Raw genomic sequence first — 21,719 nt, forward strand, 5'->3', positions numbered from 1 at the left:
GTTTCTGCGGTTCCACACCAATCACATGCACAAATATGAAAGGTCATATGCAAAGCTGGATAACACGTGTGTCTAAAGGTTTTTCCACATGTAGCAAAACTATTCAAAACTGAGACATGTTGCATTAAATCAACATAAATACATTTCAGTCATTTTCATAGAATACAGCACACAAATCAGAATGATAGATATCATACATACAGAATGTTATACATTAAACAGTGTGTATATATATATATATATATATATATATACACTACCGTTCAAAAGTTTGGGATCACTTAGAAATGACTTTATTTTTCAAAGAAAAGCACTTTTTTTCAATAAAGATAACATTAAATTAATCAGAAATACACTCTCTACATTGTTAATGTGGTAAATGACTATTCTAGGTGGAAACGTCTGGTTTCTAATGAAATATCTCCAGAGGTGTATAGAGGCCCATTTCCATCAACTATCACTCCAGTGTTCTAATGGTACATTGTGTTTGCTAATCGCCTTAGAAGACTAATATCTGATTAGAAAACCCGTGCAATTATGTTAGCACAGCTGAAAACAGTTATGCTGGTGATATAAACTATACAACTGGCCTTCCTTTGAGCTTGAAATTTGAAGAACAAAATTAATACTTCAAATATTAATCATTATTTCTAACCTTGTCAATTTCTTGACTATATTTTATATTCATTTGATAAATAAAAGTGTGATTTTTCATGGAAGACACAAAATTGTCTGGGTGATCCCAAACTTTTGAACGGTAGTGTATATAGTATATACATATGTGTGTGTGTATTGTATACAAACATGAATATGTAAGAATAATAAGGATGTTAAACGTGTTTGACACTTAGAGACATAATTTAAACCTTTAAAATTGTCAAACAATACTTACTTTATAAAGTATAAAGTTTAAAAGTCCATTGCTAACAATTTGGCCGGACTAAAGATGATAAAACAATGTCAAATATATTGAAAGATTTCCAGTTTAGGATCTGTTTCAATGTGTGATTGAATGTTATTACTGCCGGTTATTCACGTTGCCTAAAACATTGCATCACTGACGAAAAGGAGCTTCAGTGATACGTAGAGAAGGGAACGATAATACCCAAAAGCCAAACAGCTCAGCTGGTAATGGTGACATGTGGTGATGAGATCTCTACGGCCCATTAGTAACAGACTGATACCCTGCTTCCAAATTAATCCACCGACTAATCAAGCATGGGAATAATAACAGAGGATAGAAGAGCACGAGAGGAGAGAGGGATGGAGGAAAGGAAAGAGAGAGAAAAAGAGAGAGAGAGAGGGAGGGATAAGCAAAATAAAATAAAATGGGGGAAGAAAGACAGGTAGAAATAGAGCCATGGACAGATTGTAACAGACGGACAGGAAGAGTGGAGAAAGCGACAGCTAGATAGAGATAAACAGGCAAGAGAGAGGGAGAAAGAGTTGGGGGGGATGAGTTGTGTATTGATCTAACACTCTCCACCCCCAATTCTGTTGACACACACACACACACACACACACACACACACACACACACTTGTACATGGATGTATTCTTCCATCCTGTTCCCTCTAGTTTCAGCTCCGGGGTCGTTTGAGCCAAACCAATCCCAGTCACACTGCGGTATCTGTGGGTAAATCTTATTTAATGTTTCCCTAATTAGAATCAATGGAAGCCCATTTCCAAACCCTGGGCTATTGTTCTGTTCCCACACAATCAATGGGGGATGTCGAGGCTAGGGATTGGGCTACAGAGCGATAGGCTATGTGCGTGTATCTGAGAGAGACACTGAGGGACAGAAAGATTTTTTTTTTGTCCGTGTATCGACTGTTTGAGAGGGAAAAAGAACAAGAGAGACGCTGGAAGTCAATATAATCTAGTTTTAGTTTTAGTTTAGAAGGATTTGTGTTCTTACATATATTTAAAGAAAGAAAGTGAATAGAGATTACGGCCAGAATAACTATTTAGAGTGGTCACTGGTGATCCAGTAAATTTCTTACGTTGGAATGTATAAACAAATGGGACAAAAGCTTAATAAAAATAATAACAGGAATAAAAAAGTTAAATATAACTAAACCTGTTTAAGGATAACTGGTCTATAGCCCGCCAGTGAAGACATTCAGCTGGAACACACATACATGCTCTGTGCGTGCAAACACATACCTTGTAAACACACACACACACACACACTCTTATTATCCCATCATTTCAATGATTAGTAGTGCAGAAGTCCCGGTAAACTGCCGTGCAGCGATTCAGCATATTGGCCTAAAGCAGAATATGCTCCAGCTTTAAGCAAAATGGGCTTTGGGGACCAAGCTGCTAAACACTGTTCAATCTGCACTGCATGTGCGTGTGTGTGTGTGTGTGTGTGTGTGTGTGTGTGTGTGTGTATGTGTGTGTTTGTTATGTGTGCGAGCAGACGCTTAGCTAAAGAGCTAACTCTAGTTTGATGTGGCTGCCAGATTGGATTTAATCCGGATTAGGGTGCTGGCTGCCCCCCTACCTCTCTCTCTCTCTCTCTGAGAAACCTTCTCATTTGGGCTCAGTCTCTCCCTCTCTCTCTCGGTCTCCACCTGTCTCTCTGTCACTCTCACTCACTCTCTTGTTAATTTTCAATCATCAGGCTTTGGCGATGGGTTTCATTCTTTAGAGGAACACAGCCAATCCAGCCGGAGCTAAATGAAAACCTTTTCTCGTGAAATATTACAACGTATACAATTGTTACGACCCCAAACTGGTAGCAGTAGAGAAAGGAAGATAAACTTGGTCCCAAACAGATGGGCTTCTCACTACCCTCTGTTTATTTATGTGTGTGTGTGTGTGCGTGTGTTTCAACTACTTTTACTGTCCAACTGTCTCCATTAGGATATGAACTGATGCACTTCTGATTTCTGAACAACGACTCCTGCTTATTACACAAACAGCGCCTGAAGAAATGACACTATATGCTGGGATTGGCATGTTTTCTGTTTTTTTGGGGGGGATTTTACTCCATAGTGTGTCTTTCATTGTTCCCTCTGCACACTATGTCAGATGCGTATGAGTTACTGTGCACTGAGGACTTTATATGCAAATGTGTGTCCTTGAGATCCACCGCTCAACCTCAGTCAGAGTCGTGTGTGTGTGTGTGTGTGTGTGTTTGCTCTTACATGGCTTCTTGGGAGGCAGAGCCAGCTGTGGGTTCAGGTATGAACTGTTGTCGGCATCTATCCGGCGTTTATACTTCTGTCTCCCGCCGCGCACCCTGTCAAGACGAACACCTGTAGGGAATGACAGAGGAAGTTTATCAATAGACTGTGCGTGGCACGGAACTTTTGACTCTTTTGACTACTTAGCAAAAGACGAGGAATACAAATAAAGATAAATAGAAAATCAAATTGGAGAGGAAAGGAAATGAAAATGTGTTGAATGGAAGACGATGACATAATGACGTGTGGGAATGAAATGGTGACAGCGCTGCTGTTTTGCAGTACAAACGTGTGCGTGCGTGTGTGTGTGTGTGTGTGTCTGTGTGGGTGTGTGTGTCTGTGTGTATGTTATGCATGTAGGCACTTTTATCTTATTGTCACGCTTGCTAAACTCGCTTGCCATCTTTTATTCTACAACAAGACTAATTTATAGAGACACCATTTGGGCAAAGGGCCTCTCTCTCTCTCTCTCTCTCTCTCTTTCTCTCATGTTCTCTCTTTGGCTTTCTGACTTACTCTTTTCCTGTCTCTTGCCCAATCTCTTTCTCAGTGTTGCCGTGTCTCTCTCTCTCTCTGTCTCGTTAATTAATTGACACAAAGGAGTCTTAATTTAATTAGGCCTATCTCTCAGGGGATTGGATGTTACCGTGGTTACCACTTAAAGATGGATAAGGAAGACAGAGGTGTCATGTACCCTGAAGGAGAAGAGGAGAGTAGGAATCTGAAGGGGCTGTTAAATGCTTGTTTTTCCCATTCAGAAACAAAGTGAGAGTAAAGAGAGAAGAACATAATCTGCAGAAACTTCATTAACAGACAATCTTGGGAACAACAAGTTAACCTACAATTTAACACACTGTTGCAATATTAGGATTCCTGCGTACTCTCCTACAGCACCGCTGGGTTGACAGGTTTTCTGATGCAAAGTGTATTTAAAACAGTCAGGATTTAAATGTGTAGACAGAGAGGTAAAAAGAGGAGATGGCAAAAAAAGAGTGAGAGAGCCAGAGAGAGATTTGCTAACACACACAGATATAAATCCTCTGAAAAATGTGCTGACCAAGACCAAGACAAGTCACCTAGGAGACTTAACGGAAAGACTTCCTATTGGCAGCGAAGGAATACAAATGTAAGGCAGCATGTTTGCGCATTCATTGGGATTTATAAGTGCACGTTTCCATGTTTTATTTTGTGTCGTGTGTGTTCGTGTGCACGTTTTGTTGACTGCTTTTATTCAAATCATCTTACAGTTCTGCATGTGTACACATTGGTTTTACGTACATTCTGTCAGTCGTAAAAAAACTCTGGTCAAGGCAGCAGTCAATCCGGTGAACTGAACACGACATGCATATGTGTGTGTGTGTGTGTGTGTGTGTGTGCGTTTGTGCTTGAGACGGAAATAGGTAGACAGAAGGGCTGACAGTCCAGGTACAGTGGGGGGGAGACAGTGTCAGCAAACGGTCAAGAAACTCTTAACACCAGGGGGTACAAACCCACTCACACACCCACTCTTTTTTCCCTTTTTCTCTCTCTCTTTCTCTCTCTCTCTCACACACACACACACACACACACTCCCGTGTGGTGTTTGGTTAAGCCCCGACAAGCAGCTTGCTCAGTCACTTCCTGGGTCAATGGTTGGTCAGAAGCGAGTGAGATGGAGAAAAACAGAGTATCAGAGTTAGAGAAGGTAGAGGACACTGGAGGAAAGGGTTTGAGGAAGATCGAGCTCAGTAACATGGCTGCATACTGTATATTTAAACTACAGATTCAAATATAAATTCAGCAAGAAATTAATTAATCAATAGAAACAAGTATCAAAAAGATTCCCATGTCTGTACTGTGGCATCCATCACTTGTACTTGTATGTCTATTTATGACTCACTTCCTGCTTAGACCTCCAATCCCATAACTTCTTTGAGTCATTTCTGACAATTAACGCTGCTCCTTTTTCGTTACCTACTGGGAGCGCACTTTGTCATATTTTTTTTTTTTTACCACACACCAATTCTCACATGTATACTCTCAATTTTTCACTTTCCCTTTTCCTTACACTTAAAAGACCCAGTGCTGCGCTGAGCTCACTTTATAAAGAGCCCTCTCTAACTACCTCATCTATTTTCCACCAAATTAACTCTCTCTCAGCACTGATTAATGATCAAATCTAAATGATTCAAATTAAAAATTGAAAATTATATTTCCAAAGACCACAAAAAAGAGACAGGAGGAAGCTATGGGAGAACGAGAGTGCTCTACCTCCTCTTAACAAATGAGCCTTCAAGTCATAAAGAATGGGCACAAGAGGAGAGGAGGGAAGGAATCAGGAGAGGAGAGGACAGGAAAGGGGGAGAGGCAATGTAAGGGTGAAGAGGACAAATAAAAGGCAAGTGAAGAACAGAATAATTGAACAGGAAATTGGTTAGAAATGGAATAAAGACGCGATAGAGAAAAAATAAAATAAAATGAAACAGACCATTAATGGAAGATTATCATAAAATAAAGTGTAGAAGGACAAGAACAGAACGGTGAGAGAGAGCACAGGTTGTGAAATAAGAGAAGGGGAGCGGTAGGTAATGGATGGGCTGGTAAACGAAGAAGAATGAGAAAAAAATTAAATGAAACGAGAGAAAAGGAGGGATGATAATAGGAAAAGAGAAAGGGACATAATAATGAGAGAACTGGAAAGATCCATGAAAGAAAGGAATAAAATCCAGAGGTTGTGCACCTTCATTATATGCTTTAATTATTATGTCAACGAAACGAACACCTCTCCTCAGTCTATTGCTCCCACTTCTACACACTGAAATACATCTTACAATTTGCACCCGCATTTTTTTGGGTGTTACACAGTGCAAAGTGTGTGTAAACTGAATTTAATACCATATAGTTAAAGGTCCAAGATCTGACATTTGGAGCATTTTGATTGGCTCTTACGGGCGCCTGACATGTTGGCGGCGGGCCGGCGGTGCTAATAGCAAACGGTGCTAAAAACAAGCTGTCATGACCCGGAGTTTCTGTCTTGTTTTGTGTCTTATTTTGAAGTCCTTGTATCATCTGTCTCCCTGTGATTGTCTGCCCTGGTCCTGATGGTTTCCTTCTGTGTGATTGCTGGTCCCGCCCTCATTGTGTTCACCTGTGTCTCGTTCCCTAGTGTCCAATCACCTCCACCTGCCTGTGTATTGAAACCCTGTTCGTCTCATTCCCAGGGTGGCTTCGTACTGTGTAGTTCGTGTTGTCGTCCTGTTTAGTCGTGTACTACCTGTAAGTTCAGAATTAAATATTTCTTTGGAAGAAGTTTTCGTCATTTGGGTCCTCTCTCGCTCTCGCTACGACACCCCCTGACTCAAGCGGTGCTCGTAGCAAACGATGCTAAATAGCAAACAGTGCTAATAGCATTAATTAACTACGGGCTGCCTGGGCTAACAGTGTCTACCTGAGAGGGAACCACAAGGTGGGCGCTACGCTTCCGGGACGAAGCTATCGGACGGTCAGCGGCACAGGGTAATGGCCGCGAGCTAGTGATGGTGAGATGAAGCCTCATGAGGCATCGAACCACTTCAGCCAATTGGTTCGAGAAAGGGTTCATTTCTCGAAGCTTCATGTGCTCACGACACCCCCTACTGGCCAAGTGCATAATCACAGGCAGCTGTATCTGAACCACATCATGTGATGCATTGAATGTGTGTGTGTCTGTTATGGCTGTTGGGAATGACTATGAATTACAAAAATGTATGACCAAATAATTTCTTTACATAAATTATCACATATGTGCATAATAAAATATTTTTTGAATGTATTCTGTGTGTACATTTCCCCAAAATGGAAGTATCATATGATATGGCAGGTTATGTAATAATGTTATTATGTCACTAGGAAAATGGCATGGGCTTAAGCAGGCAGAGGACAGTGAACGTGTGTGTGTGTGTGTAACTAGGAAGAGGGGACTGAATATGCTTGTGTAACTTGGACAGTGATGTACAGGACAAGGGACATTTTATTCATTTTTATTCAGAAATAACAGTTTCTCAACAGTTCCATCTTATCACCTCTCCTTCTCTCCTCACTCTCCTAACTATCTCTCTCTCTCTAAACTCTCCAAACTCTCAACCCACATGTTGAATGGAGCCTGAGGGGTTTATATTGCTGTCAAACCTCTCGGCAAAATCTGAACCGCTTCCCGAAGCAGTCACGTGGTACAGCCGGGCAGCGAGGCTTCGGACGTCATCATTTTTGGCTCCTCCCATAAATGAAGCAAGCCTGGATACGCGCTTCGAGGAAACGCCCCCTCCATTACTCGACACACGCTTCGAAGCGTCGGCACATCTCGTAACAACACTAGCGCGAGCTAACCAGTGGTCACGTGCACGGACATGCACGAAGAGCAAGTAGGACCGGCCTGGCTATGTCTCCGATGCAAGGAGAAGCTAACGCACAACCACACACACACAGATGGAGGGCGACTTCATTCTCTGCTCGGGTAGACATTACTCCACTGTAACTTTACTCAACCAATACTTATTTGATGCTATATTAACATTCACAATGTTAAATACAGCTCCTTTATACCTAATTCACATCATATGCTGCACACACACTCTTGCACACACACACACACACAGGGACAATGATGAAGGCAAATCTTTCCTTTCGTGGGAATATTGCTGTCTGTCAATAGCAAAATCTGCTTTGATCACATCAGCATAGATTTTACACTGCACATCAGCGCACGTGTGTGTGTGTGTGTGTGTGTGTGTGTGCGTTTGAACAGTTGAGGGATTGAGGGTGAAATGCCTTTGACACCTAAGTGCTTTTGAAGAGAGAACTGGTATTCATGGTAAGAGAGGAAAGACGAGACAAAGACAGAAAATGGATTGATTTCAGATGGTCAATGATATGACGAGAGAACGAGAGGATGAAAGAGGGCGAGAAAAAGAGGAGGGAGGCATAAAGTGGAGAGGAGAAGGGCGACAAATAAAATTATTGATTTCTGTTGATCACAGCAAAAGAGGAAGCAGGGTGACAAAAAACACAAGAGGAAGGGACCATTTAAAGAGGCAGAGACAAGGAGAGAGGGGGGGGGGGTAGTTTATGGTAATTGAAGTGGTAACCGGGTTGAAGTCTCTCTTCAACCGTAGACCAGGTTATCACCTTATTGTTCTGTGTGTCTATATGTGAATGTGTGTGTGTAAAACTTCAGTGCTGGTGTAATACCATGAAGGGTTTTTCCTATGTGGCTTTAACAACTGATGGGCAGGTAGATTGAGTTAGACAACAGACCCATTTAAATCTATTTTAAATCTATTGTGTGTATCGATGATTCCCCCGCATGTGAGGAAGCAGTGGATATAACCGGGGGAAGAAACGCAACACGTGTGGTCGAACAGCCACAGAACATGGATTACTATGTGGCGTTCTCAAGTAATTGGTTGGTAGAGATCAATGCGAGTCAAGATTACTCACGTCGGTCGGAGGGATCGTGCGCTCGGATTTGAAAACAATTGACACAAGAAATAGCTTTAAGACGGAAAGAAAAATAAAAAGAGCGTGAGAGAGGGGGCGGAGGGGAGGTTCAGAGGAAAGTGTGTGTGTGTGTGTGTGTGTGTGTGTGTGGTGTCATGCAGTGACGTTTTGCTTGGACCAGAACAGATCAGAACAGCTCGGCCCGAGGCAGCGGGCAGGTGGCTGTCACTGGTGTGTGAATATGTGTGTGTGTGTGTGTGTGTGTGAGACCATGTGAACAATGTTGCCTTTTGAACATTAATGCCCGATACATTGACGTAAGCATTTGGCATTTTAAATTTGAAGAACCAAATAAGCTCAGTAATAACACATTCCTAAGTTTACATTTATGCTTTGTTCATTTTCAATCAGTAGTCTTGTTTTTTTAAGTCTTGTGTCGGAGTGTTTTGGTGGAATCCGTCGTGTGAGTTTGACGACCACGTTGCTGTCACATTGTAAATAAAATGCTCCCCCCCCCCCCCCAGAACTGTCTTCCTTTCACGTCTCCTCTACTCTCAAAACAAACCACCGAAGTGTATATGAAAGAGAGCGGACCACTTAGGCAGAGCTCTCGTCACACGTTTCCATTATCGCTCCTTTTTCGCCGGGATGCAACCAGATGCCAGTCACACACACACACACACACACACACACACTCAGGACAGACGCTACAGGGCCAGATTTAGCTACAAGTTTCCCACGGGGGGAAACACCAGACGCCACCGGTTGTCTGGCGGCTCCCCTCCTCCTGTTTCCACGTCCTCTCCTCTTGTCTCCTCCCCTTTCCCCATCACTCGCTCTCTCTCCCTCTCGTCATCCTCTTTCATTCTTGCCTCCCATCCTCTTGTATTCTCCTCCTGCACTATTCGCTTTACACGTCATCTAGTGACCCACGGACATCCTATTCAATGAGTGCTCTTCCAGAAAAGGTGTCCTTTATTAGACTCAAATGGGCCTCTGTGTGTGTTGCATGTGGACACGTCTCACCCATTCGTCTTGATCGTGGTGTGCATGACTGCATACACACCACAGCAATGAGAAGGGAGAGCATCGTTCAGGACTGTTGAGCTTTGAAGAGAGTTTTGACGCACACTGCCAGCTGTATACACACACACACACACACACACACACACACACACACACAACCAATACTCACACAGACTGGAGCCTTCCACCCGATCTCACTCATTAGGTCTTAGAGGCCGTGGGGAGCACGGCCAAAGTTGGCACGAGCTGTTAGTGTTTGGTGTGTGTGTGTGTGTGTGTGTGTGTGGGGCAGTGCGCCAAGGTTTATATTTTCAGTCCGTGGACTTGTCTCTCTGCTGGTCTACACCGTCTGAATCCAGCTGGCCGTTTATGGCAATCTAGAGACGGAGGATTTGGTTCTGGATTCAACACATTCTGTGTGTTTAGGCGTGATTCATCAGACGCCGTCAAAGCTGCGACGTCGTAACACAGCAAATCTGTCAATATGACCATATGCACAATGGACATGCGTTCTGAATATCGCTGGCTCCTGGTCTGGGTGCCTCTGCCAACGCCTTTCATGTTCAGATGTCTGATCTGATCTGTTCGTGACTATTGTACGCATTACGACTGAATTTGAATGCATCCTGTCTGTTTTGCCATGCCAGTTCTGTACAAATAGAAATAACCGCGACAGCTACCGTGGTTATTTTATTTGCTTGTGGTTTTTGAGCTTGTCAAATTAATACAATGAGATTCAAATGTAATTTGTTTGTTCCAAATTGCTTTCAACCTCGTGTCACATCGTTTTTCAACAAATATCTTTACCTGCAATAAAACCCCTTTTCTCTCTCTCACTCCCCCTCTCTCTAGGCAGATTTAAGCCCCGCCTCTGTGACCTTTTCGGTCTTTGGCTGACGCATCATTATGACCTCATTAAAAATGGACAGACAGCCATTGCCAGAGGGGAAGTTCTCATAATATAGTCAGGCCTTTTAATTGCCTCGCTCCAGAAATTAGCTGCTACATATTGGTGGGTGGGTGCCCCACGATCGTTCGTTGCTTAATTTTACCCCCTGCTCGTTTACTCCTCTCCTCAATATTCCACACAGACGGGATCGTGTGTGTGTTCACATGATCGGGTGTGTGTGTGAGAGACCATGTAAAGAAAACATTGCATTCTGAGTTGGTTTACTGACCCTCTAGCCTCTTGTTCTTCCGTCTCTTTCCGTCACACACACACACACACACACACACACTCATACACACTCACACACACTTCCTTGCTGCCTCACTTGCTCTTCATCTCACCCTCTCTGTCTCCGACGGCGACAAAGCTAATTTGAGGCGGATCTTGCCCGAAGGGGTAAACTACAGCATCTACACACACACACACACGCACACACAAACTACTCCATGTCCTCCACCCCATTCCACCCTGACCACTTTATCTTCACCTTTCTCCCGTGAGCAAGCCCCTGACAACCACAGTTAGCTCTGATGCTAACCGATGTAGCCACTTAGCATTATCATCTTGATAACGAGGCATTTCACCCGCGACGGGACAGTGGGAAATGTTCTTAAATGTTCTGTATGCAAAGGTTCGTTGGATGAGAGACAAACCGTGTAACCAGGCGTTATAACAATGTCTTTGTCATTCAAAGATGTATGTTATTACGAGTGTAGACTTGGTTCTTCTTTTACATTTTTGCCATTTTACATTTATTTATATTGTTTCTATTGAGGATTGTTTCTATATTTAATTCAAGGGGAAGTTTGAAGTTATTTAGTTCTTTAAAAATGACTATAATAATACATTAGATTGTATTAAATAAAATTGCCAGCAGAATAAAGCAAAGGTGAAGGGATACACATAGCTGCTTTTTTTAGTCTATGAAAAAGAGGGAGAATAAGAAAATTTCAGAAAATGGAGGTGTCGCTTTTCCAAATGACCCTTATTCATATGCAGAGCAGGACCTCCAGTATTACATTCATACCCACCACAATAAATGAGGTGGCTGTGGTCTGTCATGTTGATGTATATATGTATGCCTAGGTGTGTGTGTGTGTGTGTGTGTGTGTGTGTGTGTGTGTGTGTGTGTGTGCATGATATATGCATGTGAAGCAGGGAGGCTGCTGCAACAAAAGGCAGCATAGTTCCTCTCTCTTATTGGCTTAGTGGGCAAACCACATCTTAAAATTAATAGCATGTCTACCTCTCTTGTTCACTCAAAATCTCTAAATTAAATCTCGGCAATTTTCTTTTTTGAAGCGTTAAAAGGAAATGACGGCTTTACTTGAAGTGTATCGACAAGTGCGATGCTGTCCCTGTGTCCAGGAGGAGGATGCAGTCTGAGCTGTGTGAACAGAGAGACTGTTTGTAGCTGCCAATAATACATGCACTCACACACGTGTGTGGGTGTTTGTGGCCACACACACACACACCCGCCAGACAAAACAGGGCACGGGACATGGGTTCTGTCTATGTCAGATCAACTGGGAGAACAAACGCAACGACAGCAGCTTGTCCTGTGTGTGTGTGCAAAAGAAAAAGAAAGACAGAGAAACAGAAGAGAGAGAGAGAGATGAGCTTGCTTTTGTAATAAAGTAAAATTGTGGCCGTTTGTTAGATTTAGTTTTTTTAGGTGTCTCAAACTCGATGTTACCTTATTTTTTACAACATTTTGCGATTTGCAAAATGGAAATAATGAATATTTTCAAGACACGGAGAAGCTTAGTCCAAATTATGCCAGGAAAAAAATGTGTATTGGCATCGCATATGGATTTTGTTTTTCATCTGAGCCTTTTTTTTTTACCACAGTATCAGTTTCAATGTAAAGTTTGACTGTATTGTTATGGAGTCTTTGTCGTAACGCGCCTTTTGTTTTTGTGAATAAAGTTCATGCTGTCTATGTATTTCATCATTTCATTCCAACCATGTGAAGCTTCAGCTTGCCAGGTTAACAGGATGTCCATGTTTTTTTTGTTTTTTTTATAACGACCGTCTCCCTCTAACTGCTATGGTTTCACATAACAACGCGTCTGAGTGGGCAAGAGGCTGCAGGTATGGATGAGTGTCACCGGTGGCAACAGGACGGAGAGAACAGAGAGTGAGGAGGAGCATGGATGGATGAAAGGCTTAAGAGAAGCAACTGAAACAGTACTGAGTGGGAGCACTGGAGGGAGAGATGAAGACAGGAATGGATGGAGGGAGGGCCGGCAGGCGTCGGGCAGAGGCACGCTCCCTGACCACTGGAAGGAAGGGGGGCGTAGGCCAGGTCTCCCATCAATTACAACCTTGACCCTCCTCTCTTCTTCTTTTTCCTCTCTCACACACTTTCTGCTTCATTCAACCATCCTCCCCCTGCCTCTCAACCTCCCCTGGTCCCTCTCCTCTGGTCCTATAAATCAATCGCTTCGCTCTCCCGCCCTCCCCCCTCGCTCTCTCCCACCATTCCCCTCTCTCTCCATCGGCCCTCCTCTTTATCCCTCGCCACTCCTCTCCCTCTTTTCATAGTTGGAAGTGCAGTGGGAGTAGAAAGGTCAGAGGTGGGCAGACGAGAGGGAGAGAAGGAGGCAGAGGCAACGAGGGAGTGTGAAAATGAGAGAGCGAGTGTATTTAATCAAAGTGGTGTGGGGGCAGATACTGTCTCTTGTTTGTTTGGGGTTTGTGTGAGTGTCGCAATCATCCTGTAATTCTTTATGCTTATCTCATTTAGGTAAGACAGAGATGTGGCCTTCATGCCCTCAGATAGTATTGTATGTAACTTGCATATGAGGGAAGGGAAACGGTGAACAATGAACCAAGCGTTGAAGACATATGAGGATAAAGAAAGACTGAACGTGGTACGGTGGACATGGGGAAGGCATACTGCCAACATGAATTACAATAACCTTTAAATAAAAGGAGTATTAACAGTTTCTTAGAAGTGGTACATGTAGCATTGTTCTACATCAATTAATCGTCATACTTTGGTGTCTGGTAAAAAACAACAACGACACCATGTCTGAATAAAGGTCACAGGCTAAAGACCATATGTCTGCTCCAAAAGGGATGGTGGTCTTTTGATGATGAAAGGCGCCGTACAAGTCGCTAATCTCATCAACAGAGGCCTCTATCAGCTTCATGAATAACCATATTTAATAGGCCTTAAAATGCGACATGTAGCACAGTTAACAGAGCAAGATAAGGAAGAGACCTTTTCCCTTACCCTCCCTCAGCATGCCCACAGTCAGGCACTTCATGAAGCGGCAGGCCTGGCACGACTTGCGTCTCCTCTTGGTGATCTCGCACTCGTTGGTGGCGGGACAGCTGTACTCTATGTTGCCTGTATGAAGACATGTTAGGAGAAAGAGAGAAAAAGGGTTTCATTTCAGACGGATACTTCAACGGACAGGTGGGCGGTCGACCTCATAGACGCACAAAGACAAAGAAAACAAACACTGGATGTCTATGTCTACATTGATGCCAATCAATGGGAAGAATGAGAGAAAATTTAGAAGAGAGACATACAGACAGGATTAACGAAGGGTTTTCCTGACTAAGAATGGACACGTTTGAATCGGACTGCTCAGGGGTCTACTTGGCGTCAACTCGTTAATTATCACCGACATAGAAAACAGTGTATTTGTGTGTATATAAGTGAGTTTTACACGAGCGCCTGTGCACACGTCACTGCTGGAGCGAGCTGAGGTTGCGTGACAAGCTGTAGTTCACTCACAGTAGCACTGATGCAAAAATGAGACTAAGATTATGAGCCGAGGTAAATCCATTAACTTCACAAAGTGTGTTAGCGGCGAATACCACTTTTACCTTTAAATCTCCACAGCCTCACTATTTCTTCTCTACTTAATCCGTCTGTTTTCTACATCTTCCTATATCGTCATGTACGTATGGCTAAATGAGACTATGTCTACCTTTCTACTTTGCCTCCTGTTTTTCTCCCTTTTCGTTGAACTCTGTTTCATTTTGTTGTTTTGTTTTCCTCATTTTCAGCGTCACTTCTGCTCATTTCCTCCACTTAGTGTGTCGCTCCCACCCAGTTCAAAGCAAGGCACCGTTATGGATTCCCTGGGACAGTTTGGACTATTCTAGAATGGCTCAAACAGGTTTCTGTGTTCACAGAGGTGTATTCATCCATAGTATGAGCTGCGATGAGATGTGACTGCAACACAACCCCTTTGTTCCCTTCCTCCCGCGCCCACCAGACAACTACAGTACCCCCAGCAAGCCGATGCATCTCCCACTGAAACACAGTAAACAGTGATTACTATTGACTGCTGCTGTGGAGAGGATGTGTTCTCATTACTGGACTGATTAAGGGGAGTAGTTAGCTTAGGAGAAGGCTAAATGCACCAACACTCCTTAATGGGAAACGCAATGCTCATTAATCGGCCTTATTAGTTAAAGTAAAGGCTAAACATGCTAAATGCTTGGGGGACCCTTACCGTCTCATGGACACGGCTAACAGGGAGAAGTTAGCTCACACACAACCTGAACGTGCTGATGACACAGGAGGTTCAGATTAATTCAGCAATTAAGAGGGACACTTAGCTAGCACTAAGGATAAATGTGCTAATGATATGTTCTGCGTGGGTTAATGGATGGTCGGTAAAAGGCCCCTAAATGACTAACCGCAGTAAACAGCCACTTACAGGGCTGGTAGCACTAAGGCTAATCTGTTAAACCTCTTATTTAGACTTTTTTTTAACCATTTTTTAAATTTTTATATCTATGCATTCTGAGTGTTTCTGTTTAAAGTGTCCGTCAACAGAAAATAATGATAATGCACATCATTCGATGATTAAGGGGACACCTATGACAACGTTTATGAAACTTGATTTAACAATATCTCAAATCAACAGTAATTATCACCTCAACTAAAAATGAGGTGGACTAGTTTTAATACGAGCATATTTGTAAAAAACAGTGTCCTTGATATTATACTTTGCATCTTCAGAAAAGGGGTAAAGTAGGCTTCCATACATACATACACACACACACACACATATATATATATATACACACACCCACATGTATAATACAGAACTGTGCGTCGTCTGTCTTCAGAGTGTGTGTGTGTGTCTGTGTGTGTCTGTGTGTGTGTGTGTGGGGGACACACCTGCAATACCTCTACTCAACAGTAATTAGTACCTCAACTAGGTGTACAGATTGTAAAGCCCTCTAAAGCTAATTTGTCATTTGTGATATTGGGCTATATAAAATAAACTGAATTGAATTGAAGTAAAAGTGAGTTAGATAAGTTTTAATACTAGCATATTTGTAAAAAAAAAATCTTGATATTATACTGTGCAGCGTTAAAAAAAGGAATATAGTAGACGTACATACACACATACTGTATATGATACAGGAGTGTGTGTCGTCTGTCTTCAGAGTGGGGGTACCAGACAGGAATTAGAAAAGAAGGGTTTACATCAGAATGTCATCGCTCTCTCTGTGTCTTTATTTCCGGCTTTATGTGTCTTATTGTGCGCTGAGGTGGGCTTAAAGTCGAGAGGTTCTTGGAGGCTCCTATGTATAACGTGTGAGTTTGTATGTGTGTGTGTGTGTTGCTGTGAGTGAGGGGGGATATATATGAGGGCCTCAAATCCCCTGCAATCTCCTTTGAGATGTGTGTGTGTGTGTGTGTGTGTGTGTGTCCACCCACTGCATGACAATTGACACCATAGGACAGGCTGCGTATGTTAGTGTGTGTTTCTCTTTGAGCTGCATCTGTTTTCACCTCTCCTGATGTTTTCACATCCGTCTTGACATAAGTTCATCCTCTGCCTCCCATTCCGTTTCTTTTCTTCGTGCTCGCATTTAATATTGTTGACCTGTTGAAGCACGTGCTTATGTTCTTTAATGTTCTTTAATAGCAGCATAAACAGACTTCCCTTGTTCCACGGTCCCATCTGCAAATTCACTGCACTGTTCATCTTTCTCATATTGGTCTCTCCTGCTCTCATCCACCTTTCTTCTTCTTCCCTCTTGCTGTCTTTATCTTTCCATTTCATCGCCATATACCTTCCTCTCCCACACTTTGCCCTCCTCCTCGCTCCCCTCTATCCCTCTCTCTCTCTCTCTCAATAAGGGAGTGATAGATGCAGGTTGTCAGGTGTCGCTGGACTGACGCCACAGAAACAGCAGCTGCCAGAGCCACTTCCACACTTCCACCATGCTGAGACACACACACACACACATGCATGTACACACACACACACACACACACTCACACACACCACTAATTCCTTCCTACATCCATTTGCGCAGTCTACCCTACCTCCATATTTCTCTTATTCCTCCTTTCAACTCCTTTCACCACAACTGGTGTATTCTACTCTCGTCTCCTCTCACCTCTTCTCGTTTCCTCCGCCCCATGCTCTCCCTGTCCAGCTGGATTTTTTTTTTTTTTGGTGATTACCTGCAGTTTTATTGGCTAATGGGTTGAAACATACCAATATGTCTGGCGCTGCCCATCTGAGGCTGGTCCTGTTTCTCCAGCCAAGATACACACGCTAGCACACAACCGTGCACACACACACAGGCTTATGTGCACACACACACCTGCGCTCATTTGCATAGCTCACACACATACACACAGGGTAACACGCGCACACATCTGTGGATGGGTTCGGCTTGTGCGGTCGCCAAAGATAATGTCATGACCCATTTGTTCCATTGGATCCAAGACGGCTTTCGGTCTTATACTGGAGCAAAAACACTGCTGAGAAATACCTGCATGTGAGTGCTGAGGATACGTTTGCATGGGTAGATTTTCTTATTAAGTTCTAGTTCTGTCCATTCAAAGCGTGTAACATTTCTGGTGTAAGATTTCTGTTTTGGCTCCAGTTGTAACGTGGCTCCCCCATGCTCTTTAACTTCATCGCCACATCTCGTGACAGCAGTCCTGTGACTGGCTTCGTCTAAGTCTTGATCCATAACCTTTGACTCTGGCCTTCCTGAGCTGCAACATGTCCACCACAATAGAAGGGAAGATTACAAATACACGGCAAATGAGGATGTGAGAGCGAGGGGGGGGGGGGGGCAGAGCAGTGCTTTAAATATATTCAAGGTCATACTCTGAAGAGGCCCGACAGTCAACATGGCATCATATATGTTTGCTGGGCTCTTGGTATTTAATCTGTGACTGCATACTCACCGATGTAACCTTTAACAAGCCCTCCAAATGAAATGAGAGCTCTATTCTACACAACAGCAAAGACTTAAGGGTTAAACCTTTACACACAGTGATTACAAGGTCACGTCCGTGGCTCTCTATTCATGTGTGTTGGTGGCGTCTATGTGCGGATGTGCTTCTATGAGTTAGTGTGTCTGTGTGTGTGTGTGTGTGTGTGTGCGTCTCTGCCTCTATCTCCGTCTGTATGTGTGGCTTCCAATCTCTTTGTCAGGATTGCACTGTGTCCTGATCTCATCCCATAATAAACACACACACAGGTCATCTCGACGAAGTGGTGACCATCTACTCCCCCCCCCCCCCCCCCCCCACATCTCCCTGTCTCGCTCTGTCTCTCTCTGGGGCTTTACCGGGGAAAGCTGCTTATCGAAGGCAAAAGAAAGCAGCGACAGATAGGCGGATGGATGGAACGGCAGATAGATGAATCCCGCCTGATATGACTCACGGACGGACTGACTGATCGATGACGGCCGGCTGGATGACTGGTAGCTTGGTTATTAAAGTGGCTGAATAGTGGGGCCTATTAGTTAGTTTGAGGAAACGGGAACAAATCATTAAAGATTATTACTTAAACACAACATCTTCCAAAAGTTTAGCATTTGTCGACCGACTTTCTGACTGTATTTTAGTATCATGGTGGTCCGAAATAAAATATGAACATAACATTCAGTGACTTCCCATACACTTAAATGTGCTTCATGAATCTATGTTTAATGTGTTATCAAAGTCTGGTGATATTATGAACATGTTTTATTTTTTTGCCATCACATCCAAATGACTATAACAAATGAATAATTGAATCTAATAAAAAAGTATTGTATGTATAGTGAAAGCCTGCTGTTATTTATCTGTAGCAGAAAACACATACGTTTCCATCTGTATGATCAACATGGCCAGTGTAGTTTTGAGTAACATCCTATTGCTGTAAATACAAGCAGTGGATGAAAATATCTTATTCAAAAACCTACACGTAGCTTTAAAAAAAAAAAAAGGTGTATAAATGACCTTTTTTTTAAATTCTAAAAGTTTCCAGCAGGAACAAAAGGGCCCTGTGAAAAGTTGGAAAGTATTGAGTGATGTACCAACACACTTGGTTTTGGTCCTTTCATTGTTTGCAGAATATCAGCTTTAAGCTTGTTTTTTCATCATAGAGGTAAACCGTCTAGCACGTATCTGCATTAGTTGTGTTTCTGTGAAAAAAAAGAGAAACAAATTCCTCATAAAACTGAATAAATGTAATAATGAAATTGTAGATTTGTATAAAGCACGGAAACTGGATGGTTGCGTTATCATTGAACTGAGTGGATTATTGAACCAATGAACGAAGAACTGTAACGCTAAATGAAAGACACATTGTCGATAAAGCTGAGAGTTGATTATGAATTGAATATCTACAAAATTGGAGAGGATAGCCTAAATACCTGTGCACATGGTGGGCTACTTCCATCTCAAAGGAGAGATGAGCAAAGGATTACTGAGCCTAATTCCTGGTACTCTTCTCATCATGTGGATTACTGCTCAACCCCTTCTTTCCTCTAACCCTTAACCTGAACTCCTGACCCCGAGACATAACCTGCGACCTTCCCCCTGATACTAACCTTATCCCCTCGACATCAGGCTTATGGCTAACACTCTTTCTGTAAGGCCTAAGCAGCGAGATCTAGGAGTGCAAACACGACCTGGAAAATATTCTTTGCTGTTGATGAAGCAGAGGTCAAGGTTGAGGGTGAAAGGGGGGCGTGTCTGGGTGTTGGCGTGTATGCATGGAGCCGATTGGAGGCCTATTTGTGAGTGTGTCTATGTGCACGCATGACTAATAGAAAAATGGGGAACGAGAGAAAAAATAGTCTATGGTGTGTGTCCTGGTGGCTCCTTGAGTAGAGACATGTACCACATAACGATGTGGGTTCACATCTGGCCAGGGGCTTTGATCTTTAGTCCTGGATCTAGTATAATGGCTCAGGTGTGCATGTCAGTACACTTTGTGTGTGTCTGTGCATTTCATTTGAAGAAAACATAGTTCATGTGCAATGTTCCTCTGAAGGGCCGTGCCTTTTTAAAAAGAGGAAACTCTTCAACTTGAACTACTGACCTCACATCCTGCAGCTCACATTGTGATGGGTTTGTTTCTGTCGTGATGTGTTTTTGACCTTTAACCCCCAACAGATTATAACTTATTTTAATCCCTCAACAAATGACCACGTGGACAGACAACGAGAGAAAGAGAGTAAGAAAGTCGAAATAGAAGCCAACCTTGGATGGTGCGCTTGAAGAAGGCCTTGCAGGCCTCGCAGGACGCCACCCCATAGTGGTATCCTGACGCAATGTCCCCGCACACCAGACACAGCCTCTTGGGCATGGAATTCAACATGTACTCGCACTTGATCTGTGAGTCTTCGCCGATCGTTGACGAACAGTCCTCGTAGCGCTTTGATCCGGGGCCGCCGGCGGGGCCGAGGGGCCCGGCGTTGGAGCCGTAGAGGCTCGGGGAGTCTAAGCCGTTGGGGTGGCCGTTCATCGTGGACGAGTAGGAGCCTGAGGCGTCGCTGGAGCCGCCGGGGGAGTGGTGGTTTAGGCTGTCAGTCAGGGAGGCGGGACTAGACGGCTCAGTCTTTATATAAGAGGACGGACAGTTGGACTCAAGGTGGCGCTCCTTACTGGACATTCTGCAGAGAAGCCTAAAGGGGGGGGGGGGGGGAACAAAAAGAAGGAAGAATTACAAAAAAAAATATGTCTGCAAGATGTCAGAAAAGTGATGGATACTTGTAAAGAAAACCGAGAAAACCAAGAGAAGGCAGGGTTAGAGGACATAAATAAATACAGTGAAAGCGATGTTTTGAAAGTCCAATCACAACAATCATTTGTTCTAATGCTGTAGTATTTCCTCACTGTCACTTTCAATGATGGATTTGTATTTTTTTCACTTAGTTCTATAAATGACACACATACATGAACACACACACAATCCATCCATCACATTTGTTGTTCTTTTTTCGAAGAGAAGTGACAGATAGAGCTGTGCAGAGGGGGGAGGGGGAGAAGGGAAGAGGCAACGCAAGAGAGTAAAGAGAGTTAAACACAACAACTGAATCCGTTGTGGTTCATTAGGGGAACCGTGTGTGAAGCGGAGACGCTCGCACACGGTCGCACAAACACGCGGACGTGCTCGGGGGGGCCGACGGTCATCCGTCACTTCCCAGTCAATAGCAGCTTGTTCTACATGAAGGTAATCAGTAAGCAGCCTCTCTGCTGCTCAATCACCCCGCAGACAGACGCACACACACGTGACGCTGACACACACACCAAACACTCACTTTCCTTCCAGCGCACGCCGACAGATAAGTGAGAGGAAGCCATGCAACACAAAAAACTGTTTAAAAAGACAAACAAACACCTCTGCTAATCAGTGCTGAGGTATTACTGTATTCCTCTCCTCGTCTATTCCTCTCCTCCACTGTCTCTCACTTCTTCCGCTGTGCTTCCCTTTCTTTCTCCCTCCCTCTCTCTTCCTTCTTCCTCTCCCAAAGGAGGCTGCCTGGTGGCTTGTTAATGGCAGTTGTAATTAACAGCAATCTCCTCTCTGTCCGTATCTCTCCATCCCTCCTTTTGTCTACCGTACTATCTATCTGCCTGTCTCCGTATCATCTCCTATTCACTGCCATCTCTCTCTCTCTCTTTTTTCACTTATTCCATCCCTGCACTCTCTCTCTCTCTCTTCCTCTTTGCATTACCACTCTCTATCCCTCCAACCCTGGCCTCCCTCTCCCTTCTCTCTATCCTTTTCATTGTCAAAGACAGAAAGCACAAAAGGTTTTTTTAATTAAGGCAGGATGCCGCTAAACGAGGGGCTTCTAAAGTCCAGTCGGCC

General features: G+C 43.5%; 1 protein-coding gene across 3 annotated transcripts in view; it reads right to left on the minus strand.

The window, feature by feature from the left end:
• The window catches only part of esrrga (estrogen-related receptor gamma a), a 69,169-nt gene that overhangs the window by 25,674 nt on the left and 21,776 nt on the right, over positions 1-21,719 (minus strand). For all 3 annotated transcript variants that reach the window (XM_056413593.1, XM_056413591.1, XM_056413592.1), the window contains 3 exons: positions 20,105-20,529; positions 13,865-13,981; positions 3,156-3,266 (listed from right to left, as the gene is read on the minus strand). In XM_056413593.1, the coding sequence (XP_056269568.1) occupies positions 3,156-3,266; positions 13,865-13,981; positions 20,105-20,529 (653 nt within the window). The remainder of the gene's footprint in view (positions 1-3,155; positions 3,267-13,864; positions 13,982-20,104; positions 20,530-21,719) is intronic.

Source organism: Pseudoliparis swirei, chromosome 4 (assembly GCF_029220125.1).
Source record: "Pseudoliparis swirei isolate HS2019 ecotype Mariana Trench chromosome 4, NWPU_hadal_v1, whole genome shotgun sequence".
Classification (NCBI taxonomy): Eukaryota; Metazoa; Chordata; class Actinopteri; order Perciformes; family Liparidae; genus Pseudoliparis; species Pseudoliparis swirei.